The sequence below is a fragment of the Meles meles genome, chromosome 2, assembly GCF_922984935.1.
Source record: "Meles meles chromosome 2, mMelMel3.1 paternal haplotype, whole genome shotgun sequence".
Taxonomy (NCBI): Eukaryota; Metazoa; Chordata; class Mammalia; order Carnivora; family Mustelidae; genus Meles; species Meles meles.
In genome coordinates this window covers 162664429-162686398 of record NC_060067.1, presented here as the reverse complement: position 1 = coordinate 162686398, position 21970 = coordinate 162664429, and the positions used below count along the sequence as shown (strand labels likewise).

The 21970-nt window shown below is 41.4% G+C and overlaps 1 protein-coding gene across 6 annotated transcripts in view; it reads right to left on the bottom strand.

Moving 5' to 3' along the window:
- Window positions 1-21970, bottom strand: part of EBF2 (EBF transcription factor 2) — a 185469-nt gene that overhangs the window by 28679 nt on the left and 134820 nt on the right. For 4 of the 6 annotated variants that reach the window (XM_045997170.1, XM_045997173.1, XM_045997176.1 and 1 more), the window contains 3 exons: window positions 9874-9991; window positions 8230-8360; window positions 7214-7340 (listed from right to left, as the gene is read on the bottom strand). In XM_045997170.1, the coding sequence (XP_045853126.1) occupies window positions 7214-7340; window positions 8230-8360; window positions 9874-9991 (376 nt within the window). Of the gene's footprint in view, window positions 1-7213; window positions 7341-8229; window positions 8361-9861; window positions 9992-21970 lie in introns of all 6 variants that reach the window. The other 2 variants (XM_045997172.1, XM_045997175.1) reach the window with 1 other exon arrangement.

The following is a 21970-nucleotide window of genomic DNA, read 5'->3' as shown; positions in this document are numbered from 1 at the left end:
ACCAGCCAGAACATCTCCACAAAGGCCCGATGAGCAGGACTCAGGTTTCTCAAACTCCTTTCTTTGTTTAAAATACAGATTCTTAGACCCTCCCAAAAGAATATGATTTGGTATGTCTGGAACGGAGCCAAGCATGATTCTCATACTTGGCCAAATTGGGGAAACACCTATGGGTAATAGTATAATTAGTACCAGAGCTTTACAGATGAAGAAAATGAGGCTCAGCGATGTTAGGTGACTTGTTAAAAGGACAAACAAGTCACTGATGCCCCTGCCGTCATCTGAAAGCAGGTTTTCTGGCTGAGTCTGGTGAATCCTCCTCTCGGATGCCACCCTCCTGCTGGTGCTCACTCTGTCCTCACTAAAGCTCTCAAGACTTTTCAAGGTTTTCTTTTCCTCTGGAATCAAGATGATATTTTCCACCTGACCAATGGAGCAGATATTTTGTCTAGGCCTATGGTGGTTTCTGATACACAATCCTGCAGTGGAGCATGTTCCGAGGCTCAGAATGTGTGGCTCAGGCAGGCTGGACCCCCACAAGCTCTCTGCCCACCACCCTCGCCCCACCCCCCACAAAAGAGAAGGCCAGGATTCTCCAGGCTCAGGAAAGGTAGGCCTCAGTTCTAAGAAAAGCCCCACCTCCAGTCACCTAGGGAAGCCACTGCCTTTCCAGCTACTGGACTAAGATTTCCAATGGGTTGTAAAGTGACTTTCCATGCTGGTTGCTTCTCTTTGAGTGGGCCAGACTAGAGATCACCAATCCATTTCCTCTAGTGTTTGGGCCCCTCCCTGAGTAACATTAGCCAGGCGTTTCTACCAACCTGAGTTGCATTTGGCTCAGTAGCCTCAGGTGGATGTTTCTAGAGGGAGTGACCAGCCTCCCAAGCCATCGTGGACAGTGTTTGTATTTTTATTTTCTTCTCTGCTTGTGAAAGAATGTATAACTTATCCCCACCCTCCTCACCCTTAACTGCCTCCCATGGTCCTTCCTTCTCCAAAGCAGTCTTCAGGAAGAAGCTTCACTGCTTCCTTGGCTGGAAATACTCTTTCTGTACCTAAAGAATCAAGTTTACCAATGTATGCTGTTTCAGTATTTCAATATGTGGGACACTAATTTTTTACACCACATTTTCTTTCATTATTAATTAATTTTTTCAGAAAATAATACAAGTAAGCAAAATTTAAACAAATAATAATAATACCAACATCTAGAAGCCACCATTGGTAATGCCTTCATATGCAGGTTTCTATATCTTACTTGGGTTTTTTACACAACTATTCTTTTTTCATATATATATAAATTGGACCATACTGTGCATATAGTTTTTTAAAAACCTCTATCACAGACATCTTTCATCTAAATATTTCATCTAAATATCCATTCACAGCACTACTTTCAATGTCCAAAAAGTGTTTCAGTATAAGGATTGTTCACTGTTTATTTAACGAGTCCCCTCATGGACACTAAAGATATTTTCAATCCTTCACTACCACAAACAGTGCTCCAATGAACAGCCTTCAGGCAAACTCAGTTATTTCCTAAGTATATGTTCCAAAAAAGTAGAATTGTTAGGTCAAATGGTATATACATTTTTCTGAATGGTAATTTTAATTTTATTACATTGATATAAACAAGAATCATTTTTAAAGCTAGTACCATTGAGATACTCTCCTAGAGCCTTCTACCCTCCTACAGGAATATGTTAGAAAGTCCCCACTTTCTACTATTTTGCCAATTTGGAGATTTTCATTTGTTAAAAAAAGAAAATCTTTGCCAACTTAATGGGGGGAAAATGTCATCCTGTAGTTGTCTTAATTTGCATGTATTTGTTTATTAATGTGATTGGGATTTTTTAAAATGCTTATTGTTAAATTCCTTACTGAATTAATTCCTGATATTCCTTGTTAGCTTTTAATTTACATATTTCTTTTTCTTTTTAATTTGTGAGATATCTAACATTCCCCTCTTTATCCACAATGCATAACTTAGTTGTTGACAAATATAGGCATAAAATAAGCTTTTGCTGAACAAATGAGTGAATCTCTTTACGTGTAAGACAATATGTCACATGGAATGAATATGTTCTCAGTTTGTCCTTTTCCTTTTGATTTAATGACCATCTCCTCAACATGCGAAAATTTTCTTTTTACGTAATCATAGATTTATGCTTGATGGTTTCCTTGGGGTCAAGGTTAGCAAGGCTCCAGATTATAATAACAATATTTTGCAAATGTGTACATTTTTAATTAAAAAGACTTAATTCAAATGTTTTAGTTTATAATATAAAATTAGCTATTTTTTTTTTTTTTTTGGATACTTAACTAGTTGATCTAACACCATTTGTTAAACATTCCATCTTTTCCACATTGACTGGGATGGCTTCTTACCTATACACATGTTTAGGTATTTATACCATTAATGTGTATGAGACCTGCTTATTTTTAAATGTTCTCTTCCTTTGCATAACATTTCTACATGTACCTCCAAAGCCCCATATTCTTCTAATTACTCAAAATAGTTTTAAGTCTGGTAGGGCATGGCCCTCTCATTTTTCAGAATGAGGGGTCCTATTTTAACACCTTTATTTTTCCAGGTGAATTCTTGTAAATTTTCCCCAAACATTTTGTTGGTACTTTGATTGGCATTGTGTTAAATTTATGCATTAATTGACATCTTTACAATATTAAATCTTCCCACCTCTCCACCAGCTGGAAGTATTTTGTCCTTCCTCTGAACTCCCTTAGCAATTTATACCTTTTTCAAAATCACTTTCTACACTATACCCACCCAATTTTTCAAACCTGAAACCCGAGAGGCATCTCCTCCCCTTCCTCCCCCAACCTTCACCCCATCCAATCAATCATCAAGTGCTGCCAATGTGACCTCCTAGATTCCATCCTCTTCTGCCTGTCCCCACTACCAGTATTCTAGTCCGAAATGCCATTATTTCTGGCTGAGGACACCATACTGGCCTCTGACTGACCTCCTTGAATCCACCCTGGCTTCCAAGGCCATTCTCTATAATTCAATCAGAATGATCTTTTAAAAGGCAAATCTGATCATTGCACTCCCCAGCTTTAAAATATTCCAATAGCCCCCCATGTCTCTTAGGGTAGAGCCAAACAAGCAGGTCCCAACCCTCCCTTCCAGCTTGAGACCAACCGCTTTTAACTCATTTTTTCTGCCCTGTTCATAGTAGCCATCATGTATATCCCATGCCCTTTCTTACCCCAGGGCCTTTGCACATTCTGTCTCTTGTGTTTGCACTATTCTTAGCCGTCCCCATTATCTTAGTTTAAAAAGGTTCAATTTCCCAGGTGTATATTCCCAGCATCTTGTACAACTGCATTTTAGTACTTGTCACATTTGTAATTACGTGTTCAAGTTTCCATGGTAATAACCCTAATAGTAGAAGTTTCCATGCTGTTTACCCTGATAGTAATCATAAAAATACTATTAATAATAAATACTCTTGAATAGTAAGATATAGTCATTGTCTATCCCAAGTACTTACATGAAGAGGTGCTCTAGACCTGGCTTCTGCCAGCTTGTGACAGCAGGTTGTTAATAGTTCAGAAATTTTGTGAGCCAGCTCATGTCATACTGGTAGCTTGAAATCAGCCATAGTCAGAGTATTTGCACCATGGAAATCAGCAAATACTACCAATCCTCCCTCCCCACTGCTTTTCCCTGGAGAGCCAAACACCACTGTTGGTATGCACAATATTATTTAGTCTCACCACAGTTCTGTGAGATAGATGGCCCATTTTATAGATGGGGAAACTAAGAATTTAAGTCACTTACACAAGATTTAAGAACTAGAGGCATCCAAGAAGCCCAAACCTAGAGCCTAAGTAGTTCATCTTCACATCACTATACCATAATGAAGAAAGGATCCTGCTGGTCTGACTCATCTACAGGGTTCCCAGCACACAGCACAGAGCTGAGCATGGTGAGTGGGCTCAGCTGACATTGGCTTCATGAATAAGTCAATAAAATTTCAGCACATCAGGAAAACAGAGCTATTTGCTGACAATAATTGCTAAATAAAAGATACCAGGCAGGATGGCCAAAGACCTGAGTCCTTGTTCTAATTCCATCTTGACTTCAATGGACAATTGTGAACAAGTTGCTTCTGCCTGGGTCTTAGTTCTCCCATCTGCAAAAGAGGGAGTTTGATCAGGTGATCTCCAATGTCTCACCATCTCTATAATTCTTTGAATTTACAAGTAGCATAATATCTATTATTTTCATGTGTATGTGGGCTCCCCTTTCAGCAGACACTTTGTTTCTACCAACTGTGGATCATGGCCTCCTCTGTTCTGTCTGGCAAATTCCCACTTTGCTTTAGAAATGTCACTCTTTTGTCACCTCCTCCAGAAAGCCTTCACTGAGTCCCTAAAGTCAGCCACTCCTTGTTCAGTGCTTCTTGCACTTATGGGACTTAATCCAATTATCATAATCTCCAGGTGTCTATCTCCCCTTCTAGAACTGTAAGCTGCTAGAGGCATACTGAAATTACTGATTTTGTGCCTTGAACATAATTTAGAACTGATGTTTGTTGAATGAATAGATCAAGTACACTGATAACGTGGGTCCTGCCCTCAGAGATTCAGAGCTGCTTGGTCTAGGGCCCAGGTGTTGGTGATTTAAAGTGCAGCCAAGGGTGAGGACCTCTGCTTCAGAGAGAGTTTTCACATGTATACACACATGTGCGTGCACATGCACACCACACCAGGCTCCACACTTCTGCAGCCTCACTGGGTATCTTTCATTACTTTAGAAGAGAGTTGAGGATTGGTTGCAACCTGGTCTGTCTTACCTGTCTCCTCACAGGCCAGATGGTCATCCATATACAGTGGGTAGATAAAACAGAGATGCCAGAGCCCTAGATATGGAAGTTATCCCAAAGTGAGACCCATTCCTCACCTAACCTCAAGGACAGCCCACACTCCTGCTTTCCTCCTACCCTACCAGCCACTTCTTCTCAGTCACCTTCATTGGCTCCTCTTGTCACCCTGAGCCCTATATCCTGGTGCCCCTGAGATGCCATCTCAAGACTTCTTCCATCCTGTAGTGCCACTCTCTTCTGAGGCCAGCCTTCTCCTGCAGCCCGGTGGCTTCAAGTCTTGTCTGGATGCCGATTGCTCCCTTATTCAACATCCTCAGTGTCTTCCCATCCAAACCCCTTGCCCTACCTGCCTCCCACCTCTCAGGCTATAGTCCGTTCTCTGCCTGGGACACTCACCCCCAATTCACTGACAGTCTGTTCTATAGAACACTGGTGAACCAAAGAGAAACCCAACCCTGGAGAGTTCCAGGCACAGAAGGAAGACAATGTGAATGCAGAGGAGAAAAGGTCAGAAAGATATGGAGGCAGGGGGACAGATTTCCACGCCTGTAATATGGGTCTCCATTCAGTGTCCCTTCCTCAGAGACCCTCCCTGACCACTGCACCCAAAGCCCTCCCTCATTCTCTATCCCTTACTTATTACTGTTGAAATTATATCATCTATTTTCTGTGTTGTCTGTCTTCCTCCTTAGAAAATAAGTTTTATCAAGACAAGGGATTTTATCTTGCCCATTTCTATATCTCAGAGCCTAGAGTTGTGCCAGCCCATGGTACTAGGCATGTCATAAAAACTCATTTAAATGAATGAATAAACTATGTCCCTTTGGGGGCTAGAGCAGTAAATATTTTACTATGACTGCAATGGCATCTTCCATAAAAACACACACACTATAACCCAACCAAGATGCATCTATTTCAAGACAGAAAGTTCAAAGATGAAATTTTAAATAAATATATCTAAAAATTACCCTCCTCCATCTACCCTCAGTGATATCTAGCCAGGCATTTACACATCAACAAGAAGGGGAGGCTGGATCCAAATGAGAGAAGACACTATAAAATATTATTAGAATTTCATAGTGTCCCTGATATATTGTCTAAGTTTATATATTTCTTTGTCCATACCCCTTATTTTCTCCTTCAAAGTACAATGTCCTAGTTGATCCTCCTGTCTTCAGTCATTCTCCTGACTAACTCAATCTTTATATCAATAGCATTTGTGTTTGTTACGAGAACCCCTTTGAGTTACTCTCCATTGTGTGGAAACACTTGATGTTGTCTGACGGATCAAGTCTCATTCCCATACTAGGCTTTGTGGTGTGTGTTTTTTTTCCATTTTTTAAAACTGTGGTAAAACACACATGACAATATTTACCATCCAAAGCCATTTCTAAGTGTATAGTTTAGTTAGTACCTTCACATTGCACAATCTCCAGAACTTCTCATCTCACAAAACTGAAACTGTTCCCATTAAACATCACTCCCATTCTCTCTCCCCCAACACCTGAGCACCACCATTTGACGTACCATCTCTGAATCTGACCATTCTAGGTACCCTACAGGGCTTTTAAGCTCTTTTAGGTTTTCCTTCCCTCCCTTTCCTCACTCATGTGAGCTGAGTTGTGGTCTAAATTCTACCCAAGTACATTGCCACAGCTGTAAGCCAGCCCTCTCTCCTTCAGACACATGCTCACCTTACCCACTGGGCTCTAGCACATGAGATTCCCATAGTTGGGACATTCTTCCTTCTTCTCCAACTATTCAAATCCTCCCCACCCTTAAAAATAATCTTTGATTTCCATCTCCTCCTTGAAAACCCTTCTGTCTACCCTAGTCCACACTAAACTCTGTCTTTCTGTAATTCATATTCCATTCATTGGAAACACCAAACATTTTGAAGAGTCTAATTCCCCAGATGTTCTGTACAATATACCATCATCTCTTCTAAAAATTTCTACATTTCCAAATAGGGACCGTGTCTCATAAGTCATTATAACCTCCACCTAGAAAAAGTAGATATTCAACAAATTTTAAACAAATAATCAACAAATTTCAACAAATATTGAAATCATAGATAATTCCTACTTTCATAACATTTTAAAACAATTTGAATCACTCTGCAGCACCACTGGGCAATGAGCTCCCATGATCATCTCCCAGACTATTCAGAAATCGATTGCATAAAATAAAATTTAAAACCGAGTCTACACTTCTCCATTCAATGCCTATCATTCAGTCCATTCTTCCCACACTAGTAAAAAGACCTAGGAAAGGTAAAAATCATTATAAAGCGGAGACACTGGGAAGTAGAGCAAAGGTGAACCAGGAGCCTGTCTCCCTTGGATCATTTTCTCACCCACCTGTGTAAATGAACCTCCCTGGAGCTCCCTTGCAGAACTGTTTGGATTTATAAGATAATGTCACTTCCACTACTCCAGGGATGTGCCGAGGAGGGGTCTGCACTCTGATGGCATGAGGAGTTATTAGCTGAGGAAAGAACAGGCAGAGAAATAAAATACCTCTTATGTAAGTTATCACCGAGGCTACAGAGGAGAATCTCTAACGACAACCCCCACCCCCCGGACAAACTGGCTGTACTCATGGCACCAAAGGCCCTGTCCCTCTCTCACAATTCTCCCTCCCACCCTGGAATTTCCTCGCAACTTAACCTGTCTAGATCCTTGCCTTCCCAACACCCCAGCTCAAGGCTCCCCCCACCTCCAGGGCCCATCCCTGTATTCACTCCCTCCCTGTTTCCTACACTGCTACTCTCTCGTGTGGTGACCTGGCAATTTCCACATTCAACCTAGCACTGTTACTTTTCTTTTTGTAATGTCTTGTTGGTTTTCTCATTATGAAACTAGAATATATGCAACTTATAAAATTAGGAAATTAAAAATATGAAGAAAAATATTAGCCTTGTGTAACCCAGAGATGGCTATTGTTAATTCTGGTGTGTTTCCAAGACTTTTCTGTGGATGGCTGTTATATAATTAGATTTTATATCTGTAGACACCATTGTCCAGATATTTTTTTTCACTTAGCACAATAGCATAAATATATTCTCCTGTGCCATTAGAACTTTTTCAAAACCAAATTTTTAATGGTGGAATTGAACCATTTTCCTATTATTCAATATTTAGACTGTTTCTAATTTTTCACAATTATAAACAATGGTGCAATAAATATTTATCTTTTTAAGGGATCCATGCCTATAATAAAGTGTAGTTTACATGTCTTAAATCTTGGTGCCTTGCTCATAGTAGGTACTCAGTAATGTGCATTCATGTCACTGATGCTCCAGGAATTACATTTCCCTAAATCAAAATCATCTTTGGGCCAAAGAAAATCAGGGAAGCAAGTAGCCTTTGCCTACCTCACTCCATACAAGCATGGTCCCAAATACCACTTGGAGGCCATCAAAGAAGTTGTCTCCAATGATGATGACCATGGCTCCTCCTGTGGTCCAGCCTTCACTTGGGCTAATGGCTTTGATGCAGGGGGTAGCTAAGAAGATAGAAAAGAAAAAGTCAAGGCTGTCCTTTGATGGTTGAAATCTGAAGTTTTGGGGATTGGCTGCTCTTGGAAGCTGTTGGTTATTCCAGGTTCAAGTAGAGCTTTGCTGATTTGCCATCATTCCCTAATTGGTTGTTGGTTTTCACCAGGTCATTAAAGCCTAATGAGTTGACCACTATGTATGAAAACGTGGAACACTTAACTAATTGTGCAAGGAGTGTTTTTAAAACCGTGTTGTTTTTCCCCATATTTTTATAAGTTGATTACACTGGAAATGTGTAAATCCCTTTTCTCTCCCCACCTCCTCTGCCCCCAAGATGTTAAGATTTACAAGGCCTGCTAATGTGCTAGAGAGAAGGAGAAAGTAAAATCTATCATAGTTGGGTTTTTTTTCAACTCTATCAAGAGACAATTTCTAATCACTTTCCTAACTTTGTAGGACGGATTTCGCCCCCCCCCCCACCTTCTTCCATATGTTCAAGGCCTCTGGACTTTGCATCCCAACAGGAACCCAATATGGTTTTCAGGCCATAACTAAAGTCAATCCATCACTCCATTTCCAAAGTTGACAGGGTCAAAGGTGGAGGAGAACTTTGGCAGGACTCCAAAAACATGAGCCCCCTTTGAACAGCCAGTCAATCACATCCAATCAGTCAAAAGAAACTGGATGGGTTCCTAGTTCTGAACCCTGGGATTTTCTTCTCCCCTTTCAGTGCCCACTGTGGGAGAATTAACACCACTCCAAATTCTTTACTGATTCAATCATTTTCTTTCAGTTCATTAATTCCTATTTAAATTGATACAAGACACATTTTAAGGGCCAAACCGAGCTGGGAGCTGGTGGGCAGTATAGAGCAAAACATCACACTAAAATAGTAGCCTAGGTTAGCCATTCACCCTATATTATAAAGCCTTACTACCCCAGTGAGTTGGGGAGTGTAAAAGATGGAATTTACTCAGGTATTTGTCAGTTATCTTCCTTGATATGCTTTAATTTTTTGGACAACTTGAAGTTGAACAGTTACCAGTATTTCTGACGACTTTAATGCACATGGAAAAGTACCCAGAGCAGATCATGATTTCTTCTTGTCCAAGCAAACAAAAATCAATTAGTGTCAATTTCATTCTGCACATTGTTTTGTTCTGGCCACAATCTGTTTAAGGGCACATCTGACACTTATTCATACACGTCTGCACTGTAATGTTCCTGTTTAACTAAGATGTCATGGGCCTAGGTTTGCCTCAATGCCCGTCTAGCAAAAAGAAAAACATAGGACTGGATGGCAGAGGCAGGAACGGACGGGGGCCGGACTGCTGGCTGGGAGGCATGCAGGGTTGCAACAGAACAGGCAGGAGTCGGTGTTTACAACTTCACTTAAAACCCACATGATCTTGTGTACTTTCTCCATGCCTGCCCAGATAGAAATTTAAAATTCAAACCAAGACCTTGGCGGAGACCTTGATTTGTTGGCCCATTCTCAGCCCGGATGACAGGTAGCCTTACCTTCTGATGGGTCCAGCCTTCTTGCTCGCCGGCCATGCTTGGAGTTGTTATGAACAAACATGTTGTCGGAAACAGCCAGCACGTGTCCATCGACGTTCACCGTTGTTGACAACACAACCTGCATATTTAAAGTAAAAAATTGGCCGGGTCGGGGGGTGGTTAGCTATACATAAACTAGGAAAAGTCACAGTCTACTGTCTTGCCAGACTTCCCTATGGCTAATAAGAGACGGAACAGAATCGTGGGCCAGGGCCATGCCCTCAGCATCTCAACAGGTCATCCTCCCCCTGTGATTATGGCTGAACTTCCTGGAAAAAGAGGCCACCCTTCACTCGGACGCTGTTACTTATTTGCGTTCAAGGCATGCCCTGGTGATGGAGTGGGGCAACTGGCCGTCTGCCTGCTGGTTCTAAAAACCTCGTTCTCTCTTATAGGACCTGGACAATCGATTCCCAGCTGACCCTGGAGCTGTGGTCACGCCAAGGAGCCAGCTGTGTGCACTCGGGAAGGGAAGACCACAATACCAGCTGGGGGGACATGTCTCCCAGCTTGGGAATGGGTTCTTGCACTTCTAATGCCTGCTGAAGTCGTGCTGGGCACAGAGATGGGTCTGAGGAGCCATTGGTGGGTTGTCCCCACCTGCTAGAGAGCAGTGGCAGAGAAGCTCCGATTTCTGGTGAGGAGATGAATTTGCTGGAATTCGGTGTTTGAAATGTAGGACATTTAGTAATCTAGGCAGAGGTCAGGGAAGGCCAGAGCAGTTGGGAAAGTGTAGAAGAGGTAAGTGGACTTGAGTGCACCCACCACCTACTTGACCCAGGAGGATGGGCCGTCTTAGACATGAGTCTGTGTGTCTGTTATGCATGTAATTTTTTGGAGAAAATAACTTGTTACATACATTTTCATACACACACATACACACCCCTCTGGAGGAAAGGCATTGAATAAGTATGTAATGAGGAGCTTTATTTAAAAATGACTCTTCCTGTCTACTCCCAAATTAAATTTGCTGATATTCTACTTAAAATTTTTCTGCCACCCCTTCCTTCCTCATTAAATGAAGGTGAGGGGAACCTCGGCTCTACCTTATCTCTAACGTGAAGTAAGATTCATTAGACGGCATTTAAAATTTTCAACTGTAAGTAATTTCAAGCAAACAAGGTGGATGGGGTAGTATAGTAAATCCATCCTTTTTTTTTTTTTTTTTAGGTAAAGTTTACATACATTGAAATGCACAAATCTTAGCCGCAGATACATCCAGATAAGACCGACATCAGGGTACAGAACATTTCCATCTCCCCAGAAAGTTATCCTGTGTCCCTTTTCAGTCAGTCCTCCCCACTACCTAACCCCCACCCCAAGGAAACCCGTCTGAATTTTTTACTTTTTACCTTCAATGGAGTTTTAGATGGTAGCTTTTAATTTTTTAAAAATATATATTTTAATATATTAGAGGTTCAGGGGAACGCTTAAAAGCATGAGTCCCCAAAATATTTCACCTAACCTTGGTCCCATGGGCATGACAGTAGCAGACAGGAATTTTCCACAGACATAAGCAGGTTTCAATCATTCATCTCAAAAGCATTCACTGAACTCCCGCTACATGTTGGGTATTACATCAGGCCCTGGAGATTCAAAGATGACAGAACGTGTTCCCGGTCAGCTATGTGTCTCTCCCAAACTTCAGTTCCTCTCCTGTGAATACACTACAGGTATGGTGTCCCCGCCTCTCTGTGACATCAAAAGGAACTTAACGGAATCTCCGTTGTCGTTCAGAAAATGATTGTCAATAGTCCATAATTCAGGGATGCACCCTGTCTAGCTCTGGATCTGTTTTCAATTGTCCCATGTCAACATGTTCAGAGTCTGGGGAAAATGCTTTCAGAAATTTCCTATCGTAGGGTGGCCACCGTAAGATGTAGACGTCCGTCGCTGTCCACGAGTGCTTGGAGGCACATGTCCTTGTCAGGGCAAGCACAAGATGGCATCATAGCCAAAGGAAGAGAGAAGCCAAGGCTCCTGGCATGGGATTAAGGGGAGGATGAGGGTTGAAGGCATTCACCTCTGCATTCGCTTACCCTCTGAAAATAACAGGAGAAGGTGGAGAAACAAGAGGAATCAGATAACTTTTATAAATTGTGTGTGTGAACAGATTGAAGTAGCTGCCATCTCTGGAAAGCCTAGAAACAAGAGGGCACTTCAGGCTTTAATTGCTAATGAGCTTTGCTAGGCACAGGGTGGGGAATCCCAGGCTGCCTGAGGATTATGGGGGGAGAGAGAGAGCATTCTCTCTGAGACCATTTTAATTCATTCCACAAGCTTCTTGTCATACTGTACTTTCATGCTCCTCATGCATTCCTGCCACAAAATATGGGGCTTTCTCGAGCCAGCTGATTTCATCATTGTCCATTTGGGTGGAGTGAGATTCGGTTCCAAAGTGAACATTTCCCGAATGACATACCCTGATGGTTCAGATGCACTTCATTATTTTCTATTAACAATGGAAATAAATTTTAATCTCTTGTTGGCTAGCACTGGCCTCTCATGACAGCAAGGGAATTAACCTGAATTATTTCAGTGTCTGCAAAATTTATTACAAGATTTTAAATTATGTCCAAATGTATGTGCGTGTGTGTATATATATAGATACGAGGCAAGTTCCCATTTTTAATATTTCAAATATCTTGGGCTTCAAATATCTAGAAGAGTCTGTCAATTAAAGGGAATTGGGAAAACGTACAGAATTTAATCCTCCAACTTCAGCATGCAAAACAGGACGTGTTTGCTCATTGTTTTTATACACACACACACACACACACACACACACACACACACACACACAAATACTGATTTTTACAATACATCCACTCTCCTTCTGGAAGAAAATGAACTACATTATGGAGGTGAAGATACATTTGGTCCATTCGAAGCTTTGAATTTAACTTCCTTCCCTGTTTTCTGATGAATGATGACAACACTGATATTATTCTATTCAGACAAGTTAAAGTTTCTGAATGTTTGGGGACTAAAGGAAGTGGAATGTGCATTCCAGCGTCGTCTCACTCCCAGGCCTTCCCTTTCCACAAGCCAACTTCTTTCCCCTAGTGAGTATTTCCTGGGTCATGAAGGCTGACCTTTTCCATCTGGAATCAATCAGTCAACCCCTGACAACTTCCTGAAACACCTCACTCCATTTCCTGTTCTCCCCCCTTCTCTCTTTTCTCCTGGTTTGCTTCACTCTTCAAAACTGCAGGCCACAGCAGCTTAATGTTAGAGGGTCAGACACAGTTAGACTCCAAAACACTACACAAGGACACCTTTGACCTTCAAAAATCTTTACATCTTAGCTAAACAAATCAAGGTCAACATTTCTTACCATTACCTTGTTAACTATTTGTATGCATCTTTGCCAACGATCTTCTGATCATATAACCATCAGTACCACTTGCTCTCCTGAGCTCACGAGCTGATCTGTTTTCAAGGTAGCAAATTTAGTCTTGACAAAGGGTGCCGTTTTGGAGGTAGCCGAAACTAGAAGTCACGAGCCTTATAACAAACATATGGAGAATATTGCCGACCAACGAACTTCTATGTCTCATCAGTGTCTCCTATCACCTAAACCTGGTACCTGGTCTTTTCTAAAGCTGTCAGCCTCTCTTGGCACTGCCATTCTGCTGGCATGGCCCAAAAGAATGCCAATTAGGAATACAGATGTCTGTAATTTGTGTGGGACGGACCCCCAGTTTTTGCTGCTGACACTGTGACAACTTTCATTTGTTTCTCATAGTTGGTGTATCTGTATTTTAGCTCAAAGCTCCGAAGGGAAAGCCTACAGGTCAGAAACCCAAGCTACCATAGATTACAGCTCTCCTCGACTGAGACATTTCAACACAAAAGAAATAACCCATGATACTCATGCAAATATTTTTTATGACATGGCACTTTAAAAAGACAAAATTCCGAGAGAGAGAAGTAGGGATCCATTGAAATTGCTTGCATTTTTTAAGTGGAAGTAGTTTTTCCAATTTTTGCGATTCCTTATTTTGCTTCGTGTGATCTCGAATTTTTAGTGAGTTTTCACACAGAGCAACTGGAGAGTGGCAGTGTAGGTTCCGTTCTGAATCATCCATTTCAATGGCAGCTTTAGCCATATGAAGAAAAAGTCAGTAGCTCCCCTTGAAAAATACAAGATAGTTTTGAGACCAAAATCTACAACTGTGTTAGCAATCTGCTGAAAGTACTCAAGAAAACGGATTGGCTTTCTCAAATTATTTTTTTTTCTTCTCATTATCTAAAAGTACTCCCATGTCCCTCACTCTAATAATTTACACGAAGCAGGAGCTGAGTTGTAAAGTGCTCTTTCCTGCCCATACAAGGCCACGGTGGGAGTTACTCTTTAGGTAGGCACATCCGTTAATCTGTACAATCAGGTTTCCAATGGAGGAACGGCTCCTTTGGTAGTGGAATGATAGCAGGCGACATGGGAACCCTTACCAACCTGACTTACTTACATAAAAATGCCCACCCATGGGGCATTTTTATGTCTCACTCTAAAATGTCTTCGGCTTTGTTGGAACGTCACACTTTTAATTTTTTTTTTTTTAACATCTCTCTTTCTCCAAGCTGTAACTGTATGATTCAGTTGAGTTACTCAAGCCAGAGGAATGACCAGCTTGGAGTCTACCCCAGCTGGCCTTTCTCAGCACATGCCCAGGTGTTCCTACAAAGGCCTTACGCCTCACATAGAAGGGCAAAGGAAAAAGAGAAGTCGGAATGAAAAATGTGTGGAATGACTACATGATCTGCTCTTTGAAACAGTTGAGAATCCTAGCGTCTGTACCCACGGGAGAATAATTACACTGGGTTAGAAACCTTCCCATACGGATCAGAGTCCTTGCTTTGAAAACACACCCAATTCAACCATTTGGCTGACACATTTCCCCACTGTTTCAATGAGGGTCATGTACCTTCTAGCTGAACATGGGATCTTTGGTAGTTTAATCTCAGTAAAGCCCGGATGTGTAGCATTTAGAGCACACCCGAGGTGCAAGGCTTTCTGATACCTACCCACAAACACGCATCCACCAAGCTAAATAAAATAGTCTCGAAAATTCCTGTTATTTTGCCAAGTATGGAAAAAAAATTCTTTATGACATTTTACATCTGGAAATGGAATTAAATTCATGATGTGCTTTTCCCTTATAACTGTTCAGTTGCTATATATGTTATTTCAGCTTTCCCAAAGCGTAACTATTATGTGGGATTTTATTTTCCACCTGTGGTAGGAGGAAAGAGACATAGAGACCATTAAAGGGACAGAGAAAAGCAAGACAGACTTCTGGTTGTGGTGGGCAACCAAGTCTGGAGTCTACACCATGAGGAAAAAATACTCCGTTGGTGTTTTTATACACTGGCTAATTTTCGCATTCGACAAGGGGACTCTGATGAAACAATTTTGTCTAAGCCTCCATTAATCCAATCCAGGCTAATAACAAACAATTGGCTACTGCAAATTGTTTCTCCCCACCACTTTACTCTTGGCACACATCGTATTTTCAAACCAGATTTAAAGCCTAGATTCTTCTTTGTTACTGGACTCCAGGGTCTCCAAAATTACCTTTAAACACCTACCCCACAAGTATGGATTTTGTCATCTTTTTTTTTTTTTTTAAGGAATTCCCAGAATTCTTAGCAATCACTGTTGTTTCATATTCCCTAAGGCTAAATTTTCTGTTCGGTTAAGGATCAAGTGCCAAAAGAGAGAACACAAAGTTGATTGCTGTCGAGACAGATGCGGGGCGTGGGGTGGGGGGCTGCTCACACCAAGGGAGGGGGGACCGTGGCATTAATGATATAGCTCCTGAGAAGACACTTTCTTTAGTAAGAAGACAGTCCTATGTTTCGATCAGTCGGAAGTGGTTTTTGACCCTCCCGGTGACATTCCCAGTGACACGGTACTGCTGCGTGCAATGGAGACTCACAGAAAACATTGTCACGACTTCAGGGAGCTTACTGGGGAGCTGATGAAGCATAACAAACACTACACATAATCAGAAGAGATGACTAGATAGCAATGCGTAACTGAGGACTAAACTGTGTGGTGAGAAAAATAAACCTATAAGGAAGGCGGTGACCACCATTTTCATCAAGGAAATGAGATTTGAGAGAGGCCTTGAAGAGTTGAAAAAGTTTTGTTACACAACTCGAGGTCACTGAAATCATTCTTCTTGCACTTAAAAAAGAAAATCTAATCCGCATAAGCGCAGTAGTATACTGAAGACCATTTCCACTGGCACGATTTGCAAATTTGGCTTAGGATAGCCATCTTTTAAGAGTTTGTTTTTTAAAAACCAGTTAGAATGTGTACAAAAATCAAGTGGCAACTTTTTTCAACCAGCCTCTCATGTCGTCAGGAAGACTGCTTTACTACTAAATTTCCCCCATCTCAAAGGTCACATGTAGACACTGGCTACATCTACCCTACCTCATTTTATTCCATTGAACCTATTGCTTTCCCCATCTAAAACATATGCCAAGTGGGATGGTTATGGTCAAGGGCAGTATTTTACTAGCAAACATTTTGAGAGCCACAGGGGAGCCTTAACATATTTGATGTAGTTCTTGACTCGCTGGGCCATTCTCTTCCACCAAACCCTGCCCCCCAGGGACCTCATGAATCACCTCTCGTTCATCAAAAACCAGGAGCATGTAGTCCCCATAAGCAGCTACAAACCGATGCAAAACTAAAAAGCTTTGCTTTCCGGGAAGTTCTGCATCTGATTGTTCTGGAATGTGTTTGGTGTTAGGTTTTAGCACCCAAATTTGAGTCTCCTAAAATGTTTCAGCCTTTAAGCTTTGTTTCCACCTGCCTGAAATCTGACAAGCCCTTTCCCTAGAGTTACACGCAGGCATCTACTTTCTATTGCTTCTCTTCCTTTTCTCCCATGAATAACTCAAAACACATTCCCTATGTGGGTTGGTTAAAATTTTTATCACCCTGATTCTTGTCCCCATTTGAGATGCCAAAAGGCATGGGGTAGGGGTGGCAAAAGGGTATCCTATGAGAAGATAAAAGCTTGAAGTAACCCATAGAAAGCCTTCCCCAAGCTCAAAGCACTGGACTAAGGGAAATATCCTCAGACCCACAGAGGGTTTTTTTTTTCCTAACTCCAAGTAGATAATTATTATTTCTTAGACTATCTGGTTTGTTTTACCACCAGATAATGGACTCACCTGTTGATTAGAGAGGCCATAAGTCAAGTGATTTTCATTATGAGCTTTAAAACTGCTGCTCGGTAGCACAGCAACCTTCAAATGGTGCATGAGATCACAGAGCAGCTGGAGTAGCTCTTGAATTCAAAGATCTGAACTGAAGAGACCTGCAGGCAGCTGGAGCTGTATTAAATTTTTACCATTTGGAGTTAATTTAAGCTCTCGTTTCCCTCTTCAATGGGTGTGAGAGAAACATTCAACATTTTTTATTTAAGGAAAATAGATGGTGGTGCCATTAAAAAGTTTTATATAAGAACTGGGGGTTTAAGAAATCATAAGGGTTTGTTGGATGGCTCTTGGCCCCGTTCCAAGACATGAGTAGCCGTGCCCTTTGCTCCTGCGTCGTTCAGTCAAACAGACTGGTGGCTAACGCCCCGCTGTGTGGACTGGGTGTCTTTGTCATCCACGTTAATTTCCCCATTGTTCCCGTGCAGTGGCTGCATCCAGGCCCAAGGCCTCTCACAGTATCTAGCTACCCCACTGATGCTAGTTGGTGCTCACATGACCTCACTTCCTTTCTTCATCCTGATAGAGATCTTTGAATCTTCCATTCCCCTCTCCCCGCCACCATGCACTGCTCTCTCTTCCTCAGACGTCTGACAGACCTGTTAGCCATGTCCCCCCATGGCACAACTCTTTCCCTCACCCCCTCCAAGGACCTCAAAAAATCCCCTGGAGGCATGTGAAAAGCCCCCATAAGCAAGAATCAGCTCAGCCCTGATGTCCTTCCCTAGTCTGGCTCCCAAGATAACTTTTCTTTCATTGCAAATGTATGCATGTGCTCCCCATCTATCTTGACCTTTTATGTCTTGAGGCAACAGATGGCTAGAACTGCCAGGATATATTTCTCAGTCTTCTCCCTAGAATAAGTGTATAAAAAACGATGATTTTGGTGGACCTAAACTAAAAATGGAATAATTTAGGGGTGAAGCTGAGACACACAAGAGTCACTCAGAAAAGTTCAGCAAATGGTGGTAAGAATCTTATCCTAACTACATGAAAGCTGTAAGTTCGTAAATAAAGGAGTTTATTTAAAATTATCCTAAGGTTAGAGATATATCCAGGTGCATGCTCCTAATTCCAGAATGACTAACGGGCAAGTTGGCGCTTACTCTTGTGATGGAAAATACCCCAGGCCTCTACAGTGATCATGCCTGTTTAAAACAAAGTCTTGTTGGGGTGCCTGGGTGGCTCAGTGGGTTAAAGCCTCTGCCTTTGGCTCAGGTCATGATCCCAGGGTCCTGGGATCGGGCCCGCATCAGGCTCTCTGCTCAGCAGGGAGCCTGCTTCCTCCTCTCTCTCTCTGCCTGCCTCTCTGCCTACTTGTGATCTCTGTCTGTCAAATAAACAAATAAAATCCTTAAAAAAAAATAAAACAAAGTCTTGTTGAGGCAAAGGAAAATAAGCAGCACCCGGGTCTTGAATGTTCTCAGTAGCAACCAAGTTAGTGATCTGCTGACGTTAGTGTCCTGTTATAGCTGATACCATGGAAAACTTAGAAAACCATTGGGAAGAGCATCCACACTTAGTATTATTATAACGGCAGGCATCCCTTAGATTCTACCTCAGCTGCCCATGACCACACCACCGAGTTTCAGCACTCAGCACCAAGCCAACTGGCATCATGCCAGGCCCCGTGCTTCCAGGCAGGTCACTTGAAGACCACAGAGAAGCGTAGCTAAGCTCTGTGATTCGCTCATTTGTCATATTCTCCTTATCTCCCCACTGGGAGGTAAGTCCCTCAAGGGCGGCAAATTCTACCTGTTTTGCTTGTTGATGTATCTCTAGCACCTAGGATAGTTCCTGGCACACAGAGTGTCCTCAGTCATATCGAGTGGGTGGCTGGACAAATGAATGAGTGCATCAGTGTTTTCACCATGACTGGGAGTAGACCCAGTCAGCCTATCTCTGAGAATGAGTTGGCAACCATCGCCCTAAATGTTACCAACTTCTGTGTTTTAAAAGCTGAATGCGGGAAGTGACAATATGTTTGACTTCTCCTTGTCTTGGCTTGATTTTCTTCCGGATTTTCCAACCGCCTGCCCTCTACCCACAATGTAGAGAAATAAAGAATGGGGTTCATTATGTCTTAACAGGACTGCCAGCTTCAACCAGACAGAAATTTCTTTCTTTTCCTTCACTGAGCTGTTAATCTGGGTGTTTTCACCCAATTGTTCCATTTCAATAAGGGCAGAAATGATTTTCTGCATGTATGGCCCATGGATTTTGATACTTCGGGAACCACAGAAATCTTTTCTTTTTCCCTTTCTTCCTTTCTTTTTTCCCCTTCTCTCTCTTAAAAAATTTTATTTAAAGATAATTTCTTGAGCTCTTCACAGTGGCAGGTATTATGTTAGGCACTGGGGAGAAATACAAAAATTAAAAAAAATATATGTTACCCTCAAGCAGCACAGTCTCTTAGATGAACAATAATTGCAAGACAATGTGATTGATGGTGTGGTAGCAACATGTAGAGAATGGAACAATGGCCCAGAAGAAGGAGCCAACGAATCTGTCAGGGAGAGTCAGAAAATGCCTCAAAAAGTAGGTGCCATTCACGTATAGTCTTGAAGCATGAGTAAAAGTCACAAATTAGAGGGGGCGAAGGGATCTCAGGCAGAGGGGCAAATGTGTGGAAAGGTTCAAGTAATAGTCCACGTGATAGAAATCAGTGAGGTGTGCCTAGTGAGCGGTGGGTATACAGAAACAACAGGGGATGTGCCGGAAATGAAGATACTAATCAGCCGCGCCTTTCCAAATCTGAGCTTTAGGGCTGGACGAGGAAGAAGTAGAAGCAGGGACCTATTGCAGTTGTGTTCAGGAGAAGAGATGGACTTAGCATATACTTAGGGGGAGGAAGTGACACTTCACCAATAAATGAGGAAGGCATGGATCCCGAGAGCAAGTATTGAATTCCGCTATGAACATGTGGTCATTAGTAACCCAAGGGAAGATGCCCAGGAAGAAGGTAGAGTGGGATTTCTGCAGCTCCAGAGAAGGCTGAGGTCTAAGGATATGGATCCAGGAGTCACCTGGAACAGATGGCACTTATAAGAAGCTGGGAAGATTATCAAGTGAACTCCCAAGGGGACAGGTCCCCTTTGTAAGAGTTCAATTACACGGAGAATACCCATTTGGCAGATGAATTTCATTTCCTTAAGTCAGGGGACCATGAAACTCTAAGAGATGTGGGAACAACTGACATTTTAAGCAAAGCTTGGCTTAAATGCAGCTTTTTATGGCAACAGAATCTATAGCTTTTACCAAATTTTCAAAAGGATCTGAGCTGAAAAAGGATTAAAACCTATTGTGTTTTGATAAATAGGTATATGTATTCATTTATGTCTGAGATACTTGGGACTTGGACTGAATTAAAGAGAGGTTTGTTTCAGACTTGAAAAAAAATTAATGTAATGATTTTGTTCTCGTTTGATCATTATGGGAAAAAGAATACAAGTTCCACAATTGTTTTGGGACAGGGGAAAGAAGAGAGGTGGTAGAGAAGAGGGAGTTTGGTTGGATTCATGATTTGGTAAGAAAAATTTCCTATTTCTATTCTGTTCTTAACAAACCTCTACAAAAGGATGCTTCAGATTAAATATATTTGATCAGCCAGCGCTGTAGCTTAGCTGGTCAAAGCTCCTGTCTAGAAAATATATTTGATCGATCATATAACAAAATGGAGGAACAAAGTAACTGTCTATATGGTTTTAAAGTATTATCTTTGTCATTCTGAATAAGATATGTATTTCAGAAATTCCTAAGTTACCATTCTTTCAGATCCTCTCCCCATGACTACCTACAATCTCCAGTTTGGTTTCATATTTTGAACTTGATCCAAGTCTCTCACTTGACCATTACAGCACATGGTCAAGACTTTCTCCATAGTGGCCTTCTCCACATGAAGAGTGTTCATTGAAGGTTAGACTCTTAATAGAATCTGAACACAGTATAAAAATTACCCATTATTCTGTACATTAAAGGGCACTATCGAAAAGGTGAGAAGACACTCATGGAATAGGAAAAAAATACTTGCTAATCACTTATTTGATAAGGAAGGGCCTGGTATCCCAAATATATTAAAAAACTCTTACTACTCAACAATAAAAAGATACATAACCCAATTTAACAATGGATAAAGGATTTGAACAAACATTTCTCCAAAGAAGATATACAAATAAAGGGCCAATAAACACATGAAAAAAATTCTCACATCTTTAGGGAAAGACAAATCAAAACCACAATGAGATACCACTTCACACTCATAGGATGGCTAGAAATTAAAACAAAAACAAAAGACAAAAAAAAAAAACCAAAACCCTAGAAAATAACAAGTGTTGGCAAAGATATGGGGAAATTGGAACCTTCATACATTACTGGTGGGAATATAAAATGATGCAGCCACTGTGGAAAACAGTTTGGCAGTTACTCAAAAGGCTAAAGATAGAGTTAACATATGACTCAGAAATTCTACTCTTAGATATATACTCAAGAGAATTGAAAACATATGTTCACACACCAAAAAGCTTGTACACAAATGTTCATAGCAGCATTATTTATAAAAGCCTAAAAGTAGAAACAACCCAAGTGTCCGTCAACTGATGTAGAGACAAACAAAATGTGCTAACTTTTACAGTGGAATATTATTCAGCCATAAAAAGGAATGAACTACTCATACCTGCTACAAGGATGAACCTGAAAACATGATGCTAAGAGAAAGAAACCAGACACGAAAATTGCATGTATTGTATGATTTGTGTATTGTTGATATGTATTATTGAATGATTCCAATTATATGAAATGTCCCAAATAGAAAAATCCATAG